Source organism: Ursus maritimus, assembly GCF_017311325.1.
Source record: "Ursus maritimus isolate PB19 chromosome X unlocalized genomic scaffold, ASM1731132v1 scaffold_X1, whole genome shotgun sequence".
NCBI lineage: Eukaryota > Metazoa > Chordata > Mammalia > Carnivora > Ursidae > Ursus > Ursus maritimus.
In genome coordinates this window covers 72,847,764-72,869,791 of record NW_024423319.1, presented here as the reverse complement: position 1 = coordinate 72,869,791, position 22,028 = coordinate 72,847,764, and the positions used below count along the sequence as shown (strand labels likewise).

The 22,028-nt window shown below is 38.5% G+C and overlaps 1 protein-coding gene across 1 annotated transcript in view; it reads left to right on the top strand.

Annotated features, from left to right (window-relative positions):
• TEX11 (testis expressed 11) overlaps positions 1 to 22,028 on the top strand; it is a 265,144-nt gene that overhangs the window by 18,045 nt on the left and 225,071 nt on the right. The window contains exon 6 of the mRNA XM_008712288.2: positions 10,889 to 10,969. Coding sequence (XP_008710510.2) covers positions 10,889 to 10,969 — 81 coding nt within the window. The remainder of the gene's footprint in view (positions 1 to 10,888; positions 10,970 to 22,028) is intronic.

The window sequence follows — 22,028 nt, the reverse complement described above, 5'->3', positions numbered from 1 at the left end:
TTCCCTTGCTAGATTAGGGAAGTTTTCAGCTACAATTTGTTCAAATATCTCTTCTAGACCTCTGTTTTTCTCCACCCCCTCGGGGATGCCGATGATTCTAACATTGGATCGTTTCATTGAGTCAGTAATCTCCCGTAACCTACATTCGTGGGCGTGGATTTTTTTAAGACCATCTTCTATTTTCATTTTTTCCTCTATTAACCCATCCTCCAATTCACTAACCCGTTCCTCTGCTTCTGCGACCCTGGCCGTCAGAGCCTCTAGTTTTGCCTGCATTTGGCTCATAGAATTTTTAATTTCTGTCAGATTCGCTCTCATTTCTGTCCTTAGGGATTCTATATTCTCAGTAACCTTTTCGTTAATAGTTTTTTCAATTCTACTCATCATTTTGACCATCGTTACTCTGAATTCCATTTCTGATAATTTGGTTACATCCATATCCATTATTTCTGTGGCAGAGGCCACAGAATCACTGTCTTTTCTTTGCTGGGGGGGGCTTCTCCTTCTTGTCATTCTGATGAAGAGAGGTTGCGGGGTTTCCAGAGCCCAAATTATTGACTGGGTCCCAGGCCGTGCCCCTTGTTTTATAGGGATCTTAGGGATGTGGGCTTCTTCTTTAAAGATTTTATTTATTTATTTATGTGGCAGCCAACCAGCGAGAGAGGGAACAGAAGCAGGGGAGTGGGAGAGGAAGAAGCAGGCTCCCAGCGGAGGAGCCCGATGAGGGACTCCTTTCCGGAACGCCGGGATCACGCCCTAAGCCGAAGGCAGGCGCTCAATGACTGCGCCACCCAGGCGCCCGGGTTGTGGGCTTCTTGATTTTTCAGCCTGCCTTCTGTGTTCTGGGGGAGGGTCCTGCCGCGCCAATACTCAGGCAACCCTGTTTGGGTAGAGTCTCCGTGTCCCCTGCGAGGGAGGATGGGGATGGGCACTCTCTGAGCCGGTATTTCCAGGCTTTTGTTCTCTGGCGGCTTTCCCTGGCGGTTTGCTGTGCCTCTTCTGAGAGTCAGAGCAGCAGCGGCCAAATTTCAGCCTCTGTCACGGAACAGAAGGATTGCGGCCCGTTCTCTACTAATGTTCTGGCCACTTTAACTCTGTTTCTGTTGGTGCTGCTCAACCCTGCAGCGTCCCGGGATGTGCGCCCCACACCCGGCGTCCCAGCCCTCACTTCCAGGGCCAGCGCGTCTCTGTCCTTTGTGTTTCTAATGCCGCCAGCCGCCAGCCGCCGCGCGCACTCCGGATCTCCCGGTCTCAGTCTGGATCCAGCGGCGCACCGGGATTCGGGGTTCGCGAGATGCCTGGTGGCGCGCACCCGGCTCACGGTCTCAGTCTGCTGTTTTGCGGGTGCCGTCCGCGAGCCCGCCGCTCTCCCGTGCAAGTGGCTACCGCTTCCCGGCACCCAGCAGGCGGCTCCTCCCCCTTCCGTTTATCTTCCGATATCTGTGCGGTTTCATGGCTCCCCGCTTCGTACCTCAATACTCAGCACTGGAGATGTTCATTTGTAGAGATCCAGATGTGTCTTCCTGCGTCTCAGGCTGGTTCCGTGGTTGTTTAGGCTGGTCTGGTACCTATCCAGCTCGACTCGGAGGACCGGCTGAAAACGGTGTCTCCTACTCCTCCGCCATCTTAACTCCTCCCCCGGAACATGCAACTCTTGATCTCAGGGTTGTAAGTTTGAGCCCCCTGTTAGGTATAGAGTTTATTAAAAAATAAAATATTTTAATAAAAGGAAAGAGTTAATACGTGTTCTTCTCAAACTATTCCAAAAAACAGGCAAAGAAGGAAAATTTCCAAATTCATTTTGTGAGGCCAGCATTACCCTGATACCAAAACCAGATAAAGACTCTACTAAAAAATAGAATGCAGGCCAATATCCCTGATGAACATGATTGCAAAAAGTCTCAACAAAATTCTAGCAAACCAAATCCAGTAATACATTAAAAAATCATTCACCACAATCAGGAATTTTTCAGGATTGCTTTGGCTATTTGGGATCTTTGGTGGGATTTATTATCAAGTGGGATTTATTCCTGGGTTTCAAGACTGGTTAATATTTGCAAATCAGTCAACATGATACACCATCTTAAGGGTAAAAGAACGGAGAAGAACCATATGAGCATGTCAATAGATGCAGGAAGAGCATTTGACAAAGTATAACATCCATTCATGATAAAAACCCTCAACATCTCCCTGTCCCTCTGTTGCTCTCTTTCTCCCCCTCTGCTGCTCGCTCTCTCTCTCTGTCAAATAAATAAATAAAGTCTTAAAAGAGACAGGTGCCTGAGTGGCTCAGTTGGTTAAGCATCTGCCTTTGGCTCAGGTCATGATCCCGGGGTCGTGGGATCAAGTCCCACATTGGGCTCTGTGCTCAGTGGGGAGTCTGCTTCTCCCTCTCCCTCTGCTGCTCTCTCTGTCAAATAAATAAATAAAATCTTAAAAAAAACCCTCAATGAAATAGGTTTAGAGGGAACATACCTCAACATAATAAAGGCCATATATGAAAATCACACAGTTAATATCATTCTCAATGGGGAACAATTGAGAGCTTTTCCTCTACAGTCAGGAACAGGACAGGGATATCCAGTCTCACCACTGCTATTTAGCATAGTCCTGGAAGTCCTAGCCTCAGCAATCAGACAGCAAAAAAAAAGGCATCCACATTGGTAAATAAGAAGTCAAACTTCCACTATTTGGAGATGATATGATAATTGCGTGTAGAAAACCCAAAAGACCCCAAAAAACTGCTAAAACTGATATACAAATTCAATAAAGTTGCAGGATACAAAATTAAACATACAGAAATCTGTTGCATTCCTATACACCAATAATGAAGAAGCAGAAAGAGAAATCAAGGAATTGATCCCATTTACAGTTACACCAAAACCCATAAGATACTTGGGAATAAACCTAACCAAAGAGGTTAAAGATCTGTACTCTGAAAACTATAAAACCCTGATGAAAGAAATTGAAGATGACACACAGAAATGGAAAGACATTCCATGCTCATGGATTGGAAAAACAAATATTGTTCAAATGTCTATACTGCCCAAAGCAATCTACATATTTAATGCAATCCCTATCAAAATACCACCAGCATTCTTCCCAGAGCTAGAACAAACAACCCTAAAATTTGTATGGAACCACCAAAGACTCCGAATAGCCAAAGCAATCCTGAAAAAGATGCAAAGCTGAAGGTATCACAATTCTGGACTTCAAATTATATTTCAAAGCTGTGGTGATTAACACATTATGGTACTGGCACAAAAATAGACACATAGATCAATAGAACAGAATAAAAACCCCAGAAATGAACCCACAACTGTACAGAGTGTACAGCCAATCTTCAACAAAGCAGAAAAGAATATCGAATAGGAAAAAGACAGTCTCTTCAACAAATGATGTTGGGAATACTGGACAGCTACATGCTGAAATCTTGCCATTTGCAATGACGTAGATGGAGCTATAGAGTATTATGCGAGTGTAATAAGTCAGAGAAAGACAAATACTGTTATTTCACTCATGTGGAATTTAAGAAACAAAACAAATGAGCAAAGGGAAAAAAGGGAGACAAACCAAGAAACAGACTCTTGACTAGAGAACAAACTGATGGGAGGTGGGCCAGGGAGATAGGTTAAATAGGTGATGAGGATTAAGGAGTGCACTGGGGATGAGCACTGGATGTTGTATGGAGGTGTTGAATCACTGTATTGTACACATGAAACTAATATAACACTGTATGTTAACTAACTGGAATTTAAATAAAAACCTTTTTTAAAAAATAAAACATTTCATCACCTGAGAAAGAAACCCCCTATCCATTAGCAGTCACTTTCCATTCCTCCTGACCCCAGCCCTAGGAACCACTAATCTTTCTGTCTCTATAAATTTTGTTGTGATGAGCACTGGGTGTTATATACAACTAATGAATCATTGAACATAGCATCAAAAATTAATGATGTCCTACATGTTGGCTAACTGAACATAATAAAAAAAACTTACCTATTCTGGATATTACATATACATGAAATCAAACAATAAGTGTTCTTTGTGATTTGCTTCTTTCACTTAGCATGTTTTCAAGGTTCAGCTATGTTGTAGCCCGTATACTTCATCTGTTTATTATCAAATAATTTTCTACTGTATGAATATACCACATTTTGTTTATCTTTCCATTTACTGATCAACATTTGGGTTGTTTCTAATTTTGAACTATTATACATAATTCTGTTGTGAGCATTCATGTACAGATTTTTCTATGTACATGTCTTCATTTCACTTGGATATATATTCCTGTATAGGAATAGAATTGGTGAATAACATGGTAACTCTGTTTAATCTTTTGTGAAACTAGCAGAGGGAGAGAATCTCAAGCAGACTCCCTGCTGAGTGTGAGCCTGACATGGGGCTCGATCTCACAGTCCTGAGACCATGACTTGAGCGGAAATCAGGAGTTGGAAGATCAACCGACTGAGCCACCCAGGCGCCTTGACAGATTTAATTTCTTTATGTCTAAGAATTTTGTACTTTTAGCACTTACATTTAGGTCTGTGATTAATTTCAAATTATTTTTGGGTATAGCTTGAGGTAGGGGTCCATGTTCATTCTTTTGCATGTGTCTATCCATTTGTCATAGCACCATTTGTTGAAAAGATTATTCTTTCCCTCTTGAATGGTCTTGGCACCCTTTTTTAAAAAAATTTTTATTTGAATTCTGGTTAGTTAACATACAGTGCAGTCTTTGTTCAGTACATGATTCATCACTTGCATACAATACCCAGTGCTTGTCATAACTGCACTCCTTAATACCCATCACTCATCTAGCCCATCCACCCACCTCCCTCCAGCAACCGTCAGTTTGTCCTGTATATTTAGGAGTCTCCTATGGTTTGTTTCCCTCTTTCTTTTTTCTTTTTCCCCTTCTTATATGTTCATCTGATTTGTTTCTTAAATTCCACATGAGTGAAATCGTATGGTGTTTGTCATTTTCTGATTGACTTGATTTGCTTAGCATGATACACTCTAGCTCCATCCACAGTGTTGTAAATGTCGAGATTTCATTCCTTTTGATGGCTGTGTAGTATTCCATTATATATATATATATACCAAGTGTCTGTCTCTCCCTCTCTCTCTCTCTCTTTCTCCCTCTCTCTCTCTCTCTCTCTCTCTCTCTCTCTATATATATATATATACCATGTCTTCTTTATCCATTCATCAGTCAGTGGACATTTGGGCTCTTTTCATACCTTGGCTATTGTTGATAATGTTGCTGTAAACATGGGGGTGCTTGTACCCTTTTGAATCTTTATTTTTTTAAGATTTTTTTTGAGAGAGAGCACAAGCAGGGGGGAGAGGCAGAGGGAGAGGGAGAAGCAGACTTCCTGCTTAGCAGGGAGCCTGATGTAGGGCTTGATCCCAGGACTCTGAGATCATGATTTGAGCTGAAGGCAGATGCTTAACTGACTGAGCCACCCAGGTGCCCCTGAATCTGTATTTTTTTATCCTTTGGGTAAATACCCGTAAATACCTAGTAGTGCAATTGCTGGATCATAGGGTAGCTCTATTTTTAACTTTTTGAGGAACCTCCATACTATATTCCAGAGTGGCTGCACCAGTTTGCAATCCCACCAGCAGTGTCGGAGTGTTCCCTTTCTCCACATCCTTGCCAACGCCTGTTATTTCTTGTGTTGTTAGTTTTATCCATCCTGACAGGTGTGAGGTGATATCTCATTGTAGTTTTGATATATATTTCCCTGATGATGAGTGATGTTGAGCATCTTTTCATGTGTCTGTTAGCTATCTGGATGTCTTCTTTTTTTTTTCTTAAAAAAGATTTATTTATTTGAGAGAGAAAGAGAAAGAGAGCACAAGCAGGGGAAGGGGCAGAGGGAGAAGCAGACTCCCTGCTAAGTGGGGAGCCCGATGTGGGGCTCCATCCCAGAACCCTGGGATCATGACTTGAGCCGAAAGCAAACGCTTAACCGACTGAGTCACCCAGGCGCCCTGGATGTCTTTGGAAAAATGACTATTCATGTTTTCTGCCCATTTCTTAACTGGATTATTTGTTTTTTGGGTGTTGAGTTTGATAAGTTCTTTATAGATTTTGGATACTAACCCTTAATCAGATAGGTCATTTGCTAATATCTTCTCCCATTCTGTAAGCTACCTCTTAGTTTTGTTGATTGTTTCCTTTGCTGTGCAGAAGCTTTTTATCTTGTAAAGTCTCAATAGTTCATTTAGGCTTTTGTTTCCCCTGTCTCCAGAGACGTTTCTAGTAAGAAGTTGCTACAGTCAGTGTCAGAGAGGTTCCTGCCTGTGTTCTCCTCTAGGATTTTGATGGTTTCCTGTTTCATGTTTAGTTCTTTTATCCATTTTGAATTTATTTTTGTGTATGGTGTAAGAAAGTGGTCCAGTTTAATTCTTCTGTAGGTGTCCGTTTTTCACAATACTGTTTGTTGATGAGGCTGTTTTCCATTGGATATTCTTTCCTGTTTTGTCAAAGATTAGTTGACCATATAGTTGTGGGTCCATTTCTGGGCTTTCTATTCTTTTTAAAAAATATTTTATTTATTTGAGAAAGAGAGTGAGAGCACGAGAGGGACGAGGTCAGAGGGAGAAGCAGACTCCCCACTTAGCAGGGAGCCTGATATGGGACTTAATCCCGGGACTCTGAGATCATGACCCAAGCGGAAGGCAGACACTTAACTGACTGAACCATCCAGGCTCCCCTGTTTTGTTCCTTAAATTCCACATATGAATGATATCATACGGTATTTGTCTTTTTCTGACTGACTTATTTTGCTTAGCATAATAAATATTTTTTACATTTCAGTTTTAAGTTCAATTAAAAGCAATGAGAACACTGGCAAAAGTTGTCAAATTGAACTTTATAGCTCTTTATTGAACTTTATTAGAAATTACAACTAGCTATAGCCTAGATAAAATCTCTTTGAGTCCTCAATACTTTTTAAGAGTTCTAGGGCTCCTGAGACAAAACAACAACAACAACAACAACAAACAAAAACCAAAAAAACCCACACACACAAAAACCCCAGAACTGTTTGTGTAGGATTGGTCCAGAGCTGTGACTGGCAGCATCAATATCACCTTAGGGGGATGCCTAGATGGCTCAGTTGGTTAAGCATCTGACTCCTGGTTTCAGCTCAGGTTGTGATCTCATGGGTTGTGGGGTCGAGCCTGGTGTTGGGTTCCACACTAAGCTGGGAGTCTGCTTGAAGATTCTCTCTCTCTGCCCCTTCCCCCCAGTCATGCACATGTGCACATATACTCTCTCGCTCAAATAAATACATCTTAAAAAAAATAAATAAAGGGTCATTAAAAATATCACCGGGAACCTGTTAGAAATGCAAATTATTGGATGCCACTCTAGACCCAGGGAATCAAATTCTGGNGGTAGAGCCCAACAATCTGTGTTTTAGCAAGCCTTTCATGTAATTCTGTTTTATGCTAAAATTTGAGAACCATTCCTGTTGCATATTCTGTCAGGATGTTTGACAGTGAGAAGAAAAATAGAGTTGTAGCTACTCAGAGAAGGATAGTTAAAGGAAGGTTATTTTCAAAATAGAGTATATATAAACATAGGTTGAATAGAAAAAGCCAGGGAGAAGAAGATTGGAGGAGTTGAATAAAGAGATGTCATATACCAGGAGATGGAAATGAATCTGATCAATACATATATAGGGGGTTAAAGAAGCATTTCTCTAGTGCCTGCTGTATGTGTGTGTGTATACATATATATGTCAGTATATATAAGTCAATGCTCTGTGCGATAGAGGTAGAAAGATCTCTAACGTTAGTATGTAGTACCTCTCTTGGAGGAGCTTAAGGTAAATTTTGTGGTAGATAAAGAGTGTAAACAGGTGCATTACAACAGGGTAATTGCTTTAAGAGAAATATGAATGAAGTTCCACAATAAAATATGAACAAGTAACTCTGCTGTGAAAAATTAAGACTGAACTTTTCTGGTAAGGAAAGGGGCATAAAATAGATATTTTAAATTGCAGAGGAGAATTAGATGTTGGATAAGGGAGCACATGAGTTTTGGTTAAGGTGGAAGGTGAAGTATTTTGGGGAGGAGTGCAGTAGGAAGATACGGCATATTATGAGAGTACTTGAAAAATGTGAAAAATAGGCTTGAATATCTGAGTGGGAAATGTCCTTAGGAAATCAACAAAGAAAGAAACTAATTTTTACTGAGCATCCACTACGTACTTGACATGGTACTAGGAGCTGTAACAGTTTTGATTGTGGAGCTGAAGTGAGTGTTTACTTGAAGTTAGCGTAAGTTTTTAGTGGATCCATTCAGCATAGTTTACTGTTGTTTGATTATGTTGTCATTAGCAATTAGTAGCATATTAGGGGATGGTCAGTCTAGCATTTAATTTCTTGCATAAAAGTAATAACCCACTGCTGTTAAGCAGCAGTTCAGATCCAGCCTTGGAGCTTTTCTTCTAATGAAGGGGAAACCTAAGTTCTTTGGTCTATACAATACTTTATAGATCTGCTAGGATATGATTTGAAAGAGGTTTCTTCTCTTTAACAGTGAGTGCCACATAACGGCAAATAATCTCTTTTATTACAATTCTTGGCACTGGTGGTAGCTTTGACTGCTAAAATTATTCACATTTTTGTATACTGTCTTTTATTCTTTTTAGAGAGGGTGGGAGAGAGGGGGAGGAGAGAGGGGCAGAGGGAGAGGGAGCACGAGAATCTTAAGCAGGCTCCACACCCAGCATGGAGCCCAACACAGGGTTCCATCTCATGACACTGAGATCATGACCTGAGCCAAAATCAAGAGTCAGACGCTTAACCAACTGAGCTACCAGGTGCCCCTTTTGTATACTGTCTTAACGTTTACAAAATGCTTTCACATCTGTGATCTCATTTGATTCTCATAAATTCAGTCCTGTGTGGTAGGTATTACTTGTCCTTACTTTACAGTTAAGGAAATTGAGGCTCATAGAGGCTGTGACTTGCCTAACTTCGCTGAGCAAAGAAGTGGAATTGTCAAATAACAGTGTGGTACACCTGAAACTAATAGAACATTGTATGTCAACTGTATTTTGATTTTAAAAAAGGCAGAAAAACTGGGGATCCAAAGCCCATATTCTTTTACTACATCGGCATAGGCTGGGCATCATCCCAGATGTAATGAATCAGAATTTACAAGTGATGGGACCAGGGCCTGTGATTTTTGAAGAGCTTTGGTGCTCACCAAAGGTTGCTAGAGCATTACATCATGCTGCCTGTTCTTTAAGACTTGTACCCGAATTCTCTGTCTTTTGGGTTTGAAATATTGATTTGTGGCCCAATAAGATGAATAAAGTTTCAAAGCTACCTTGAATTATTAGAGATTTCATTTCTACTAAGGTGAAATCTGATTAATGATGGATACTTTATGGACTTTTTGCAGCACTGTATTGCTTTATATGTTGTAAGAACAGAAAGCATTCTCCGATATGGGGTTTGTCACTCAGCATTTCTCTTTTATGATGATTTCCTCCACCTTGAATAATGAATCAATCAGCAAGTATTCATCAAACATCTGTTTGTATAGATGTGAATATTATTTTGTAAACTCTGTAGATAATTGAGATTTGGCTTATTGAGGCTCTTATGTTTATAATTTTTTCCCCCTTTAACACAGTCTAGCATTTAAGCCTTAGAGGAGGGTTTCTACACAACAAGATGTCAAGCTTAATATTCAGCAGGTAGACAGAGGAGAAAACTAAAGAGAAGCTGGCTTCTTACATTCTTCATCTTTTCTTCTCTCTGCTCAACTGTTTTGTTACCCAAAGCACAAGAATATTGGATGTCACATAAGAAAGAGAAAAGAACACAGAAAATATAGGGATTTTTCCCCTTATAAAGTATTTCATCAAATTATTTTCTTGTATATATCCATGTTTTTATTTAATATGCCTTGTCAGCTAAACTTTTTTTTAAATACTTTTTTTTATTATATTATGTTAGTTCGATGATTCATTAGTTGCGTATAACACCCAGTGCACCATGCAATACGTGCCCTCCTTACTACCCATCACCAGCCTATCCCATTCCCCCACCCCCTCCCCTCTGAAGCCCTCAGTTTGTTTCTCAGAGTCCATAGTCTCTCATGCTTCATTCCCCCTTCTGATTACCCCCCCCTTCTTTATCTCTTTCTTCTCCTACTGATCTTCCTAAACTTTTAAGTGACTGAAACAAGCCTCTTCTACAAGTGCCAACATGTGTGAATGATGTTTTCATTCATTTGAAGTTGTTCAGTCAGAATGATAGAGCTGACAGGAATCTTAGAGATAATATAGCACATTGTCTTGATTTTATGGATGAGGAAACAAACCATGAGAGTGTAAGGTTCAAGGTTATATATAATAAATATCAGAGTAGCTCTTCTGGCTCCAAGATAGGATTGCACTTAGCTGCCGTTCATTGCAAATATTCACATCAGTTCAGACTATGAGGTTATTGTGAGCCTGTTGTAGGACAAAAGACTCCTATTTAACATTTAAAAAATCCCTCTAATGTGGAGATAAATATAAGAGTTATTCAAGCTGGGGAAGCATCTATTAGACATGGCATTGTATCATACTATAGTAACACAAGATGTACACCAGTTTTACCATTTCCAGAAAAAAGTAAATGACTCCCATCACTATCAACTCTTGTGTTACGCAAGATTCTTTTTTTTTTTTTTTTTTTTGTATTTTGAGCTGGCTATTATGTTTAGCTAGATCAACCAGTGTTGCTAAAAAGATTAGAAAACAAATTAAGACTTTTTAACGTGAGTTAAAAATATGTTAAAATTGACTTATAGACAAATAGCTTGTTATTTCACTTTAACCAATTATTGATAATTGTTTCACTTTCTCAGGCATGTGCTCGAGGGGATTTTCAAAGAGCATCTACGTGTGCACTGCGCTGTAAGGATATGTTGATGAGGTTCCCCAAAATGGTGAGTGAAATCTCTGCATTTATTCTCCAAGAATTTGAAAATATGCTATATCGGGTTCTAGGTAGAATCATGACTACTTCATGCAGCCCTTCAGAGATTATATTTGAGGTCAGTTTCACTCATTTAGCTGATCTTTGAAATATTTTCATTGTTCTTTACTAGAAAGATTGTTTAAAAAAGCAAAGGGCTATTTCTTAAAATTTCTTTGCTTTCCCTTTTATTGTCAAACCATTTTGATAACATTTCCTCCATATTTCAAGCTGTGTGATGAAAGAATGGGGAAAAAATGAGTTTATTTCCCTGCTGGCAAGGTCAATAACAGTTAATCCTATCACTGCCATTGTATTTTTCTGTATTGGGTTGTGGGGGTGTCAGACAATTGATGGGGTAAATAAATCCTACTTCCCAGTCTGGTTCTCATCAAAATTCCAGGGTTGATAATTTTTAATTTTTCTACTTTATCTCCCTTTTCTATTCTTTCTTTGTTATTTCACTGCCTATGTCTATTTCACTCTTTACTGTCACAGAGGGAATTGATAAAGATATATTTGGATGCTAAGGTGAATGTTCCTGGGGCTTCATGTACTACACCTACTTATGAGATTGGTCTTATTTTTCCCCAAAATTCTGTTACAACGTAGAACTTAATTTAGTAAGTATATATTACCAATTATATGCTAGTTACTCTTCAAGGCTTTATTTTTTAATTTATTTTATTTAAATTATTTTAAAAAAATTTATTTATTTATTTGAGAGAGAGAAGGAGAGTGAGAGAGAGAGCCCGAGCGGGGGTGGGGGGGTGGATAGAGGGAGAGTGAGAGGGAGAAACAGACTTCCTGCTGAGCAGGGAGCCTGATGTAGGACTCGATCCCAGGACACCGGGATCATGACCTGAGCTGAAGGCAGACATTTAACCGACTGAGCCACCCAGGCGCCCTCTCTTCTAGGCTTTAAAAATTTTTTTTTTAATTAATTTTTTTTATTTTTTAAAGATTTTGTTTATTTGAGAGACAGAGAGAGAGAACGAGTGGAGTGGAGAGGGAGAAGCAGACTCGCCACTGAGCATGGAGCCCAACGTGGGGCTCGATCCCAGGACCCTGAGATCATGACCTGAGCTGACGGCAGATGCCCAACCGTCTGAGCCACCCAGGCGCCCCTAGGCTTAGGGGTGGCTGGCTGGCTCAGTCTGTGGAGCATGTAACTCTTTTTTTTTTTTTTAAAGATTTTATTTATTTATTTGACAGAGATGGAGACAGCCAGCGAGAGAGGGAACACAAGCAGGGGGAATGGGAGAGGAAGAAGCAGGCTCATAGCAGAAGAGCCTGATATGGGGCTCAATCCCAGAACGCTGGGATCACGCCCTGAGCCAAAGGCAGACGCCTAACCGCTGTGCCACCCAGGTGCCCCATAACTCTTGATCTTGAGGTTGTGAGTTCAAGCCCCATGTTTGGTGTAGAGATTACTAAAAAAAATTCCATAAAATTTTTAAAAAGTTTAAAAAAATGTAAGGCAATTTCATATTTAAAAAAAATGTTACAAGAATAGTACGAAGACCTCCTTTTATCCTTTACATGGAGACCTCATTCAAGTTTCCCAAAACTGTCCTCTATACAAAATGGAATCAGTCTCGGATTGTACCTAGTCTTTTTCAGTCTGGAACACTTTGTCACTCTTGCTTGACTTTCATGACTTTGGCAGTTTTGAAGATTACTGAGCAGGCAGTGTCTTATTTTTTTATTTTTAATTTTTTAAAATTTATTTTTATTTTTTATTTTTATTTTTTTTTTGAGTTTTCAGGTATCTGAAATATTTTTTTTATTATGTTATGTTAGTCACCATACAGTACTTCATTAGTTTTTGATGTAGTGTTCCATGATTTATTGTTTGCGTATAACACCCGGTGCTCATTACAACACGTACCCTCCTTAATGCCCATCACCAGCTACCCCATCCCCCCACCCCCCTCTCCTCTGAAACCCTCAGGTTGTTTCCCAGAGTCTATAGTTTCTCATGGTTCATCTCCCCCTCTGATTTCCCCTGCTTCAGTTTTCCCTTCCCCTAATGTTAATTTTTTTGAGATATGATTGACGTATCGTGTAAGTTTGGAGTACACAGCATGTTGGTTTTATACGTTTATATATTGCAATATGATTACTATAGTAGTGTTAGCTAACACCTTTATTATATCCCATGATCATTGTTTGTTTTTTCTTTTGTGTTGAGAGCAGTTAAGATCTAGTCTCTTAGCAATTTTGAAATTTATAATACAGTGTTGTTTAGTATAATTACTATGTTGTGCATTAGATCTCCAGAACTTATTTATCTACTAGCTGCAAGTTTCTACCCTTAAGCAACATCTTCTTAATTCCCCCACCCTTAATTTGAGTTTGTTCAGAGCTTCCTCATGTTTAGAACAAATTATGACTCTGGGACCAGAAAATCACAGAAGTGATTCTATATTCTCCTCATGGCTTCCTATTGGGTGGCAGACAGGATTGATGTAGTCTGTTATTGGTGGTGCTAATTTTGATCTCTTGATTAAAATGTTATCTTCCAGGTTTCTCTACTATAAATGTATGTATTTTTTCCCTGTGTTATTCATAAGTATTTTGTGGGGTGATACTTGGAAACTATATGAAGTCCAATTTCTCATCGTACTTTCACCATCCATTGATATTTCTTACCTAAATTAGTACTGTGATGTTTGACAATTGGCTATTTTTTCTAATTCCATCTTTCTTTCTATATTTATTAGTTGACATTCTACTATAAAAAAACTTTTTTATTGTGGGAAAATATGTATAACATAAAATATGTCATTTTAACAATTTTAAGCATATAATTCATTGGCATTAAGTACATTCACAATGTTGTATAACCATCACCACTGTCAGTTCCCAAAATTTTTCATCACTCCAAATAGAAACTCTGTGCCCATTACACAGTAACTCCCTGTTACCTCTTCTCCACAGTTCCTGGTATCCTCTGATCTACTTTCTATCTATGGACTTTCCTGTTATAGAAATTAGGTATAATTGGAATCATATAATACTCATCCTTTTATGTCTGGCTTACTTCATTTAGCATTAATATTTTTAAGATACACCCATGTTGTAGCATGTGTCAGAATTGTATTCCTTGGGTGGCTCAGTCGTTAAGTGTCTGCCTTCGGCTCAGGGCTCCCTCCTCTGCTAGGAGCCTGCTTCTTCCTCTCCTACTCCCCTTGCTTGTGTTCCCTCTCTTGCTGGCTGTCTCTCTCTTTGTCAAATAAATAAATAAAATCTTAAAAAAATTGTATTCCTTGCTATGATTGAATCATATTTCATTGTATGTACATACCACATTTTATTTATCCATTCATCAGTTGATGGATACTAGGGTTGTTTACATCTTTTGGCTATTGCAAATAATGCTTCTATGAACATTGATGTATCAATTTCTGTTTGAATCCCTGTTTTTATTATTTTTTGAACCCTTGGTTTTTTTTTAATGATTCATTTATTTTAGAGATAGAGAGCAAGCACAGGGATGGGCAGAGGGAAAGGGAGAGAAGCAGACTTCTGCTGAGCTCTGAGCCCAACGTGGGGCTCAATCTCACGACCCTGAGTTCATGACCTGAACCAAAATCAAGAGCCAGATGTTTAACTGAGCCACCCAGGCGCACCTTGAACCTTTGTTTTTAATTCTCTTGGATAAATATCTAGGATTGTAATTGGTGGGTCACATGGTAATTCTGTGTTTAACTCTTTGAAGAACCACCAAACTGTTTTCTGTAGCAGCTGCACCATTTTACATTCCCACCAGTAATGTATGAGGGTTCGAATTTTTCCATATCTTCACCAACTCTTTTTTCTTTTTTAGGATTTTATTTATTTATTTGACAGAGATAGAGACAGCCAGCGAGAGAGGGAACACAAGCAGGGGGAGTGGGAGAGGAAGAAGCAGGCTCATAGCAGAGGAGCCTGATGTGGGGCTCGATCCCATAACGCCGGGATCACGCCCTGAGCCGAAGGCAGACGCTTAACCGCTGTGCCACCCAGGTGCCCCAATATCTTCACCAACTCTTATTTTCCCAGTTCTAAAATTATTATAGCCATCCTAGTAGGTGTGTAGTGGTTTCTCATGCTTTTGATTTGCATTTCCTTAATAAATAATGATATTGAACATCTTTTCATGTGCTTATTGGGCATTCATATATTTTCTTTAGAGAAATGTCTATTAAAGTCCTTTGCCTAGTGTTTTTTTTCCTTTGCCTATTTTTAAATTGGGTTGTCTTTTGGTTGTTGAGTTGTAAGAATTCTTTATATCGTCTGGATATTAAAGGCTTATATGATTTGAAAATGTTTTTGCCCATTCTGAGGGTTGTATTTTCACTCTCTTGATAGTGTCCTTTGATGGACAAAAGTTTTTAATTTTGATTAAGTCCAGTTTATCTATTTTTTCCTTTGTTGCCTATGCTTTTGGTGTCATTTAAGAAACTTGCCAAGCCAAGGTCATGAAGATTCTTGTGTTCCTTTGAGAGTTTTACAGCTTTAGCTCTTAAGTTCAGGATTTTGATCCATTTTAATTTTTGTGTATGGTGTGAAGTGTAAGGGTCCAAGTTCATTATTTTGTTTGTGGATATCCATTTATTGTAATACCATTTGAAGAAATTATTCTTTCCCCATTGAATGGTCTTCGTACCCTTGTCAAAAGCCAATTGACTATAGATTTCAGACTTCCTGTGCTCTCGCTTTTATTCTGTTGGTCTCTATGTCTATTCGTATGCCAGTACTCCACTATTCTGATTATTGTTTTGTTCTGCTATACATTTGAAGTGGGGAAGTGTGAGACCTCCAACTCTGTTCTATTTCAAGATTGTTTTGGGTCTTCTGGGTCCCTTGTGATTTAATATGCATTTTAGCGTAGGTTTTCCCACTTCTTCAAAAATGGTCATTGGGATTTTGATAGGGATTACACTGAATCTATATATCTATTTGGATAGCATTGTCATCTTATACTAAGTTTTCCATTTGTAGGTGTGCTGACAGTACTCCATCTTTGGCTCTCCATCTTGTTCCTGTCTATTCAATGAGTTCTCTTGGGGCTACGTGTTTTGGCCCCTTGGAGATAAATGTACACACCTTAGAAATGCCCACCAAAGCTGGAATGTGGGGAGGCTTGTTTTAACCTCTCATGGATGTGTTAGAGATAGTATAGTCTTTTCCCATCTTGATGCACACATAGAGTCATGAGGTCTCTTAAATGTTAGCTCTCAGGTGCATGCAAACCCTTTGAAGTGTATATAGACCTTTTGATTTCACTACAGTGCCCTCCCTCGTGTCCCTTTGCTCAATAAAATCTGTAGACTAAGGTCTAGACTCTGTGGAAAATAGATGCAGCTGCCCTGATCATTATCTGCCCAATCCTCCCTGTCAGTTACCCTAAATAAACCTGTAAACTGTATGAAGTTGCCTACTTCGTTTTTCAGTCTCAAAGTGGTTTCTCAGTTTGGAGGACAGTCCCTCCCCACCTTCTAACACCAATCCATGAACATGGAATGTCTTTCCATTTATTTAAGTCTTCTTTAACTTATTTCTGCAATGTTTTATAGTTTTCAGTGTACAGTTCTATACCTCTTTGGTTAAATTTATTCCTAATATTTTATTCTTTCTGATGATATTGTAAATGGAATTATTTTCTTATTTTCCTTAATTGATTGTTCATTTCTAGTGTATAGAAATACAGCTGATTTTTGTGTGTTGATTTTGTAACCTTCAAATTTGCTGAATTCACTTATTACCTATAAAAGGGCTTTTTTTTAAAAGATTCTTTAGTATGTTCTACTTATAAGATCATGTCACCTGTGAATAGAGATAGTTTTACTTCTTCATTTCTAATCTGGATGCTTTCTTTTTTTTCCTTTTTTAATTGCTCTAACAAGAACTTCCAATACTGTTTTGAATAGGAGTGATGAAAGCTGGCATCCTTGTCTTGTTCTTGATATTGGAGGAAAAGCTTTTGGTCTTTGATGTATGATGTTAGTATGATGTTAGCTGTGGGTTTTTCATGATACAGCTTTTATCATGTTGAGGAAGCTCCTTTCTATTCCTTGTTTGAGTGTTTTCATTGTGAGAGGTTGTGGAATTTGTAAACTACTTTTTTTAAATCAGTTGAAATTTTCATGTGTTTTTCTATAATTTTTGATATATTGTTATTTTCTTTTTTGAGAGAAGACTGCGTACATCACGCACCTTTACTGCTTAATACTGCAGTGTGTATTTCTTTTTTTTTAAAGTAAACTCTATCCCCAACATGGGGCTCAAACTCATGGCCCTGAGATCAAGAGTCACATGTTTTACCAGCTGAGCCAGCCAGGTGACCCCAGTATATATTGCTTAAGAATAGAATATTCTCTCCTTTATAAACACAGAACAATGATCGAATTCAATAAATGTAACATTAATAAGTACTTTAATCTATAACCCATATTCTAATTTTGTTAATTGTCCAAATAGTGTACTTTATAGCATTTGTTCTCCCCACCCCCTACCAGTCCAGGATCCAGTTCAGGATTATGCTTGCATTTAATTGTCCCATCTCTTTAGTATCTTTTAATCTGCTTTCATGTTTCATGAAATTGGCATTTCCAAAACAGCTTTATTGAGATATAGTAAATCATATACATTTAAATTTTATGGTTTGATGAGTTTTGGCGTATGTATACACACATGAAACCACCATCACAATCCATAACCCCCAAAAGTTTTCTTTTGTCTCCTGTTCCTCCTCCCCTGCTCCTATCTTTTTACCCAGGCAACCACTGATTGGTTTTCTGTCTTTATAGATTAGCTTGCAGTCTTTTGTATTTTTATATAAATGGAATCATGATTTGCCTTCTTTTACTTAGTATAATGATTTTGAGATTCACCATGTGTTTGTTCATGTCAGTAGTTTTTGTTTGTTAATTTGTTTTGGTGGTGAAACAAGAAGGGAATTTATTTCAGTGAGGCCAACACTGGGAAGGGAGTGGACTAGTATGTGAAAGACTGTCTCCCTAGTAGTTTGTTTTTGATTGCAGAGTAAAATTCCATTATATGGATGGATCACAATTTGTTTATTCCCCTGTAGATGAGATATTCAGATTATTTCTAATTTTTTTTTTTTAAAGATTTTATTTATTTATTCGACAGAGATAGAGACAGCCAGCGAGAGAGGGAACACAGCAGGGGGAGCAGGAGAGGAAGAAGCAGGCTCATAGTGGAAGAGCCTGATGTGGGGCTCGATCCCATAACGCCGGGATCACGCCCTGAGCCGAAGGCAGACGCTTAACCGCTGTGCCACCCAGGCGCCCCGAGATTATTTCTAATTTTTAGCTGCTTTTTAAAAATCTAATACAAGTGGAACTGCTTTAAACATTCATGTATAAATCTTTTTGTGGACATGTGTTTTTATTTCTCCTGGGTATTCCAGGAATGAAAAGGCTGGGTCATATACTAGCTGTATGTTAACATTTAAAAAAAATTTTATGTATGTATTTATGTAAATTTCAGGTGTACAGCTTTACACTTTAACATCTGTATATAGTACAAAGTGATCACCACAAGTCTAGTTATACCATCCATCGCCCTACAATTGATCTCCTTTGTCTTTCTCCATCTGACTTATTTCACTTAGTATAATACAACAGAATGGAGGAAAGAGAAAATAAAAACCAAAACGGGATTTCTGCACTGTCTAAGTAACTGAAACCAGAACTAGAGATACTTTCTCAGTGTGCACCACAGTACTTATGCTTAGTTTCTGGCTGCATTCATTTAGGCCATGATGTACCAGAGGAAAAGAATGGTAAACTCACAACCATCTTGGTGTTACTTTGAATTCTGGTATTCTTCCCCAATCTGCTTTCTGCTGTGTTCTTTTCAGAGACCTCAAATAGTTTCATGCAGTTGGTGCAGGTTTCATAGTTACATTAAGTGGGAGGGGAAGGGTGGCATGTACTTATCCATCTTATCCAGAGCTAAACTCAATTTATTTTGATGTTCACCTTTTCCCAGATTTTGCCATTAGGAGCCCCTATAAATTGACTTCCCTAATTGATTGCCATCACCTGTGAGTACTTCTTTCCTTTCTGTCCCTGTACAATGTTCCAGGCTCAGCCCATACTCTTCACTTAAGCCATGGAATCAGCTATTTCTCTCAGTTGCTTTGGTTCCTTTTGATGGAAAATGTTACTTAGAAGCCAAGATCTGGGCAGTAGGTGTGCTTATTGCTTTTGGGGTGTCACCGCTCTCAGACCCTCTCAGTGAATAGAATGTGTGTGTGTTTATTTATTCACACATTTGTTTATGTATAGATACGTATATATTTATATACAAGATATATATATATGTTACATATATGTACACACACATTTCTATCCACCTTTATCTGTAGCATCTCAATATAGCTGTTTGTCTATTTAATGTACTGAAAGCCATGAGACATTCAACTTCAATCTAATGCCAAAGTGTTCATCTTAATGTTCTCCCTTTCAATATTTCTAATTTTCTTCTCCAGTAATGAGAAACCTAGCTTCTAGTATCCTTAATGTATTTGCTTGTTTAATTAGTATCCCCTATATGTAACCAATTTTCCATCTCCTCTGCCACTCTCTCCACTGTGCGGATGCCCTCCTCTACCTCCTCATGCTCTAGCTCTTTATTCTGGGCCTCCATGCATGGATGCACACTCCCCTTAACCTGCCTCAACACCCTATGCCTGGCCATTACTCCATGTAGATGCTTTCTTACCCTGCTTAGGTTCTGAGTCTCCGTACTTGTCCCATGGGTGGATAAACAATACATTCTTATACTAGCTGATTGCATGGAATCTTATCAAGGAAGCCACTCAGTCCCAGAGTCTTTCTCCCTTCAGAAAATTATAGAACTATAAAAATAAATTCCTAAAATCCTGTAATTTGAGTGGCTATTGTTACAGAGAAGAGAACGCACACGAAAACTGGGTACCAGGAATAGCTGACTTGACATCGGGATGTCTCTAGCCCTTGGAAGAGGATTTTATGAAGCTCTAAAAAAAAAAAAAAACCAAAAAAACCTACTCTGAAGAAAGTTAAACTTAATTAGCTTCTATTTTAAAGTAAATGTATGCCACACAACAGTTCCAGGAGCTTGATGGAGGTGTTGTGAAATCAAGTAAAGAAATGGTTGGAAATAGCAGGTGTAGTCTCTAGTTTTTTTATAGGTACATAGTGAAAAATCAATTAATGGGAATAATTGGGACATAGTGGTATTTTGTTTAACTGAACTTTGTTTATTTAGTGAGAGTTAGAAAATTCTTCCAATTTGAGCATTTATTTAAAAAGTTTTTTTGCATATACTTACCTACCTTGGTACATAGAACATAGAGATTCTCTTTTTGATATTTGAGACTCTTATAATTACTCAAAACAAGGCTTGTGATCTATGTGTACAGCATTGTAGAAGGGGCTACTTACTGGTGTGCCTAGTGGTGAGATATTTACTGCTCTGAAACTCAGTGTCCACAACTATAAAATGAGTATATGACAACATGGTCTCAAATGTTCCTTCAGCATAAAAATTCCTAGTGCTTGATTTAGAGAAGCCCTGGGCAATAGCCCAGAGTGTGTGTATATGTATATTTTTTATAGCAAAACTTTCTTTTAGCAGATTGCTTACTTAATTCTTTTACATATTTCTCCCCAAAGTTTGAAACTTTAATTGGATTTTTATTTACATTAGTTGAATCATGTCTTCAGCTTGATTTTATCTTTTATTTCTGTTTTTAGATTGCTCTAGAATATATTTTTAGTATAGAATTTTTACTTCATTGTGAAACTTTTCATTTACACAAGAAATTTACACATTTCATTTAAAAAATGGCCAGTTGGTCTCTAAAATCCTTTGAAGTAATTAGTTCAAGATTCAGTTAGATTTCGTTGCTGCTCTGTTAGGGGCACAAAGTTTCTAAATGAAGTGTAGGCTGCCTAGACTTTTGCCATGATTTTATTTTCTTTTGTCTATTTAAAGTGAACCATTTTGTAGCCAAATATTTGAAACATATGATTTTACATATTTAAGAATTTGTACATATCTCTCTGTAGTAAAAATCTACTCTCATGGCACACAAATGAATTATGCCTCTAGAAGTAAAATTCAGTTTTCTGCCTGTTACAGGCTAGTTAGCATGTAATTGCTTTCTCTGACCCTTTCCACCCACTGCATTTTGTATCTGGGAGAGCATAAATCACGTAAGGGTATCAACTTTCATTCCAAACTCAAAATCATTTGAGCCTTAAAAATGACTCATTGGAATCTTTGTAATGGCTTGTTCCACTAATTTTAACTGAATTTTATACTTTTTAAATAAATACCTACAGCGTATGGAAAGCCCGGCTATAGTAAGGCTCTATATATATCCATTAGAAGACTAATCCTTTTGGGGCGCCTGGGTGGCGCAGTCGTTAAAGCGTCTGCCTTTGGCTCAGGGCGTGATCCCGGCGTACCGGGATCGAGTCCCACATCGGGCTCCTCCTGGGAGCCTGCTACTTCCTCTCCCACTCCCCCTGCTGTGTTCCCTCTCTCGCTGGCTGTCTCTCTGTCACATAAATAAATAAAATCTTTAAAAAAAAAAAAAAAAAAAAAAAAAAGAAGACTAATCCTTTTAACATGCGTCAGTATTTACTTTTAGTTCCGTCTGTTATTGTTATTTTTTTTTAAGATTTATTTACTCATTTTAGAGAGAGGGAGAGAGAGTGAGAGAGCGCAGGGGAGAGGCAGAAAAGAATCTGAAGCAGATTCTGTTTAGCTCAGAGACCCGTGCATGCGGCTCGATCCCATGACCCTGAGACCACAACCAGAGCTGAAACCAAGAGTCGGATGCTCAACCGACTGCTCCACCCAGGCGCCCCAATCATGGTTATTTTTAAATGTGTATGGTTTACTTTTTATTCCAACTTTTTACATGTAATTTTTATTTTTTAGCACTGTATGTATGATCATGGTTTAAGGAGAAAAATAGTTCTGCAGTTCTCGTTATAAAATCATCAGTCCCTCCCACC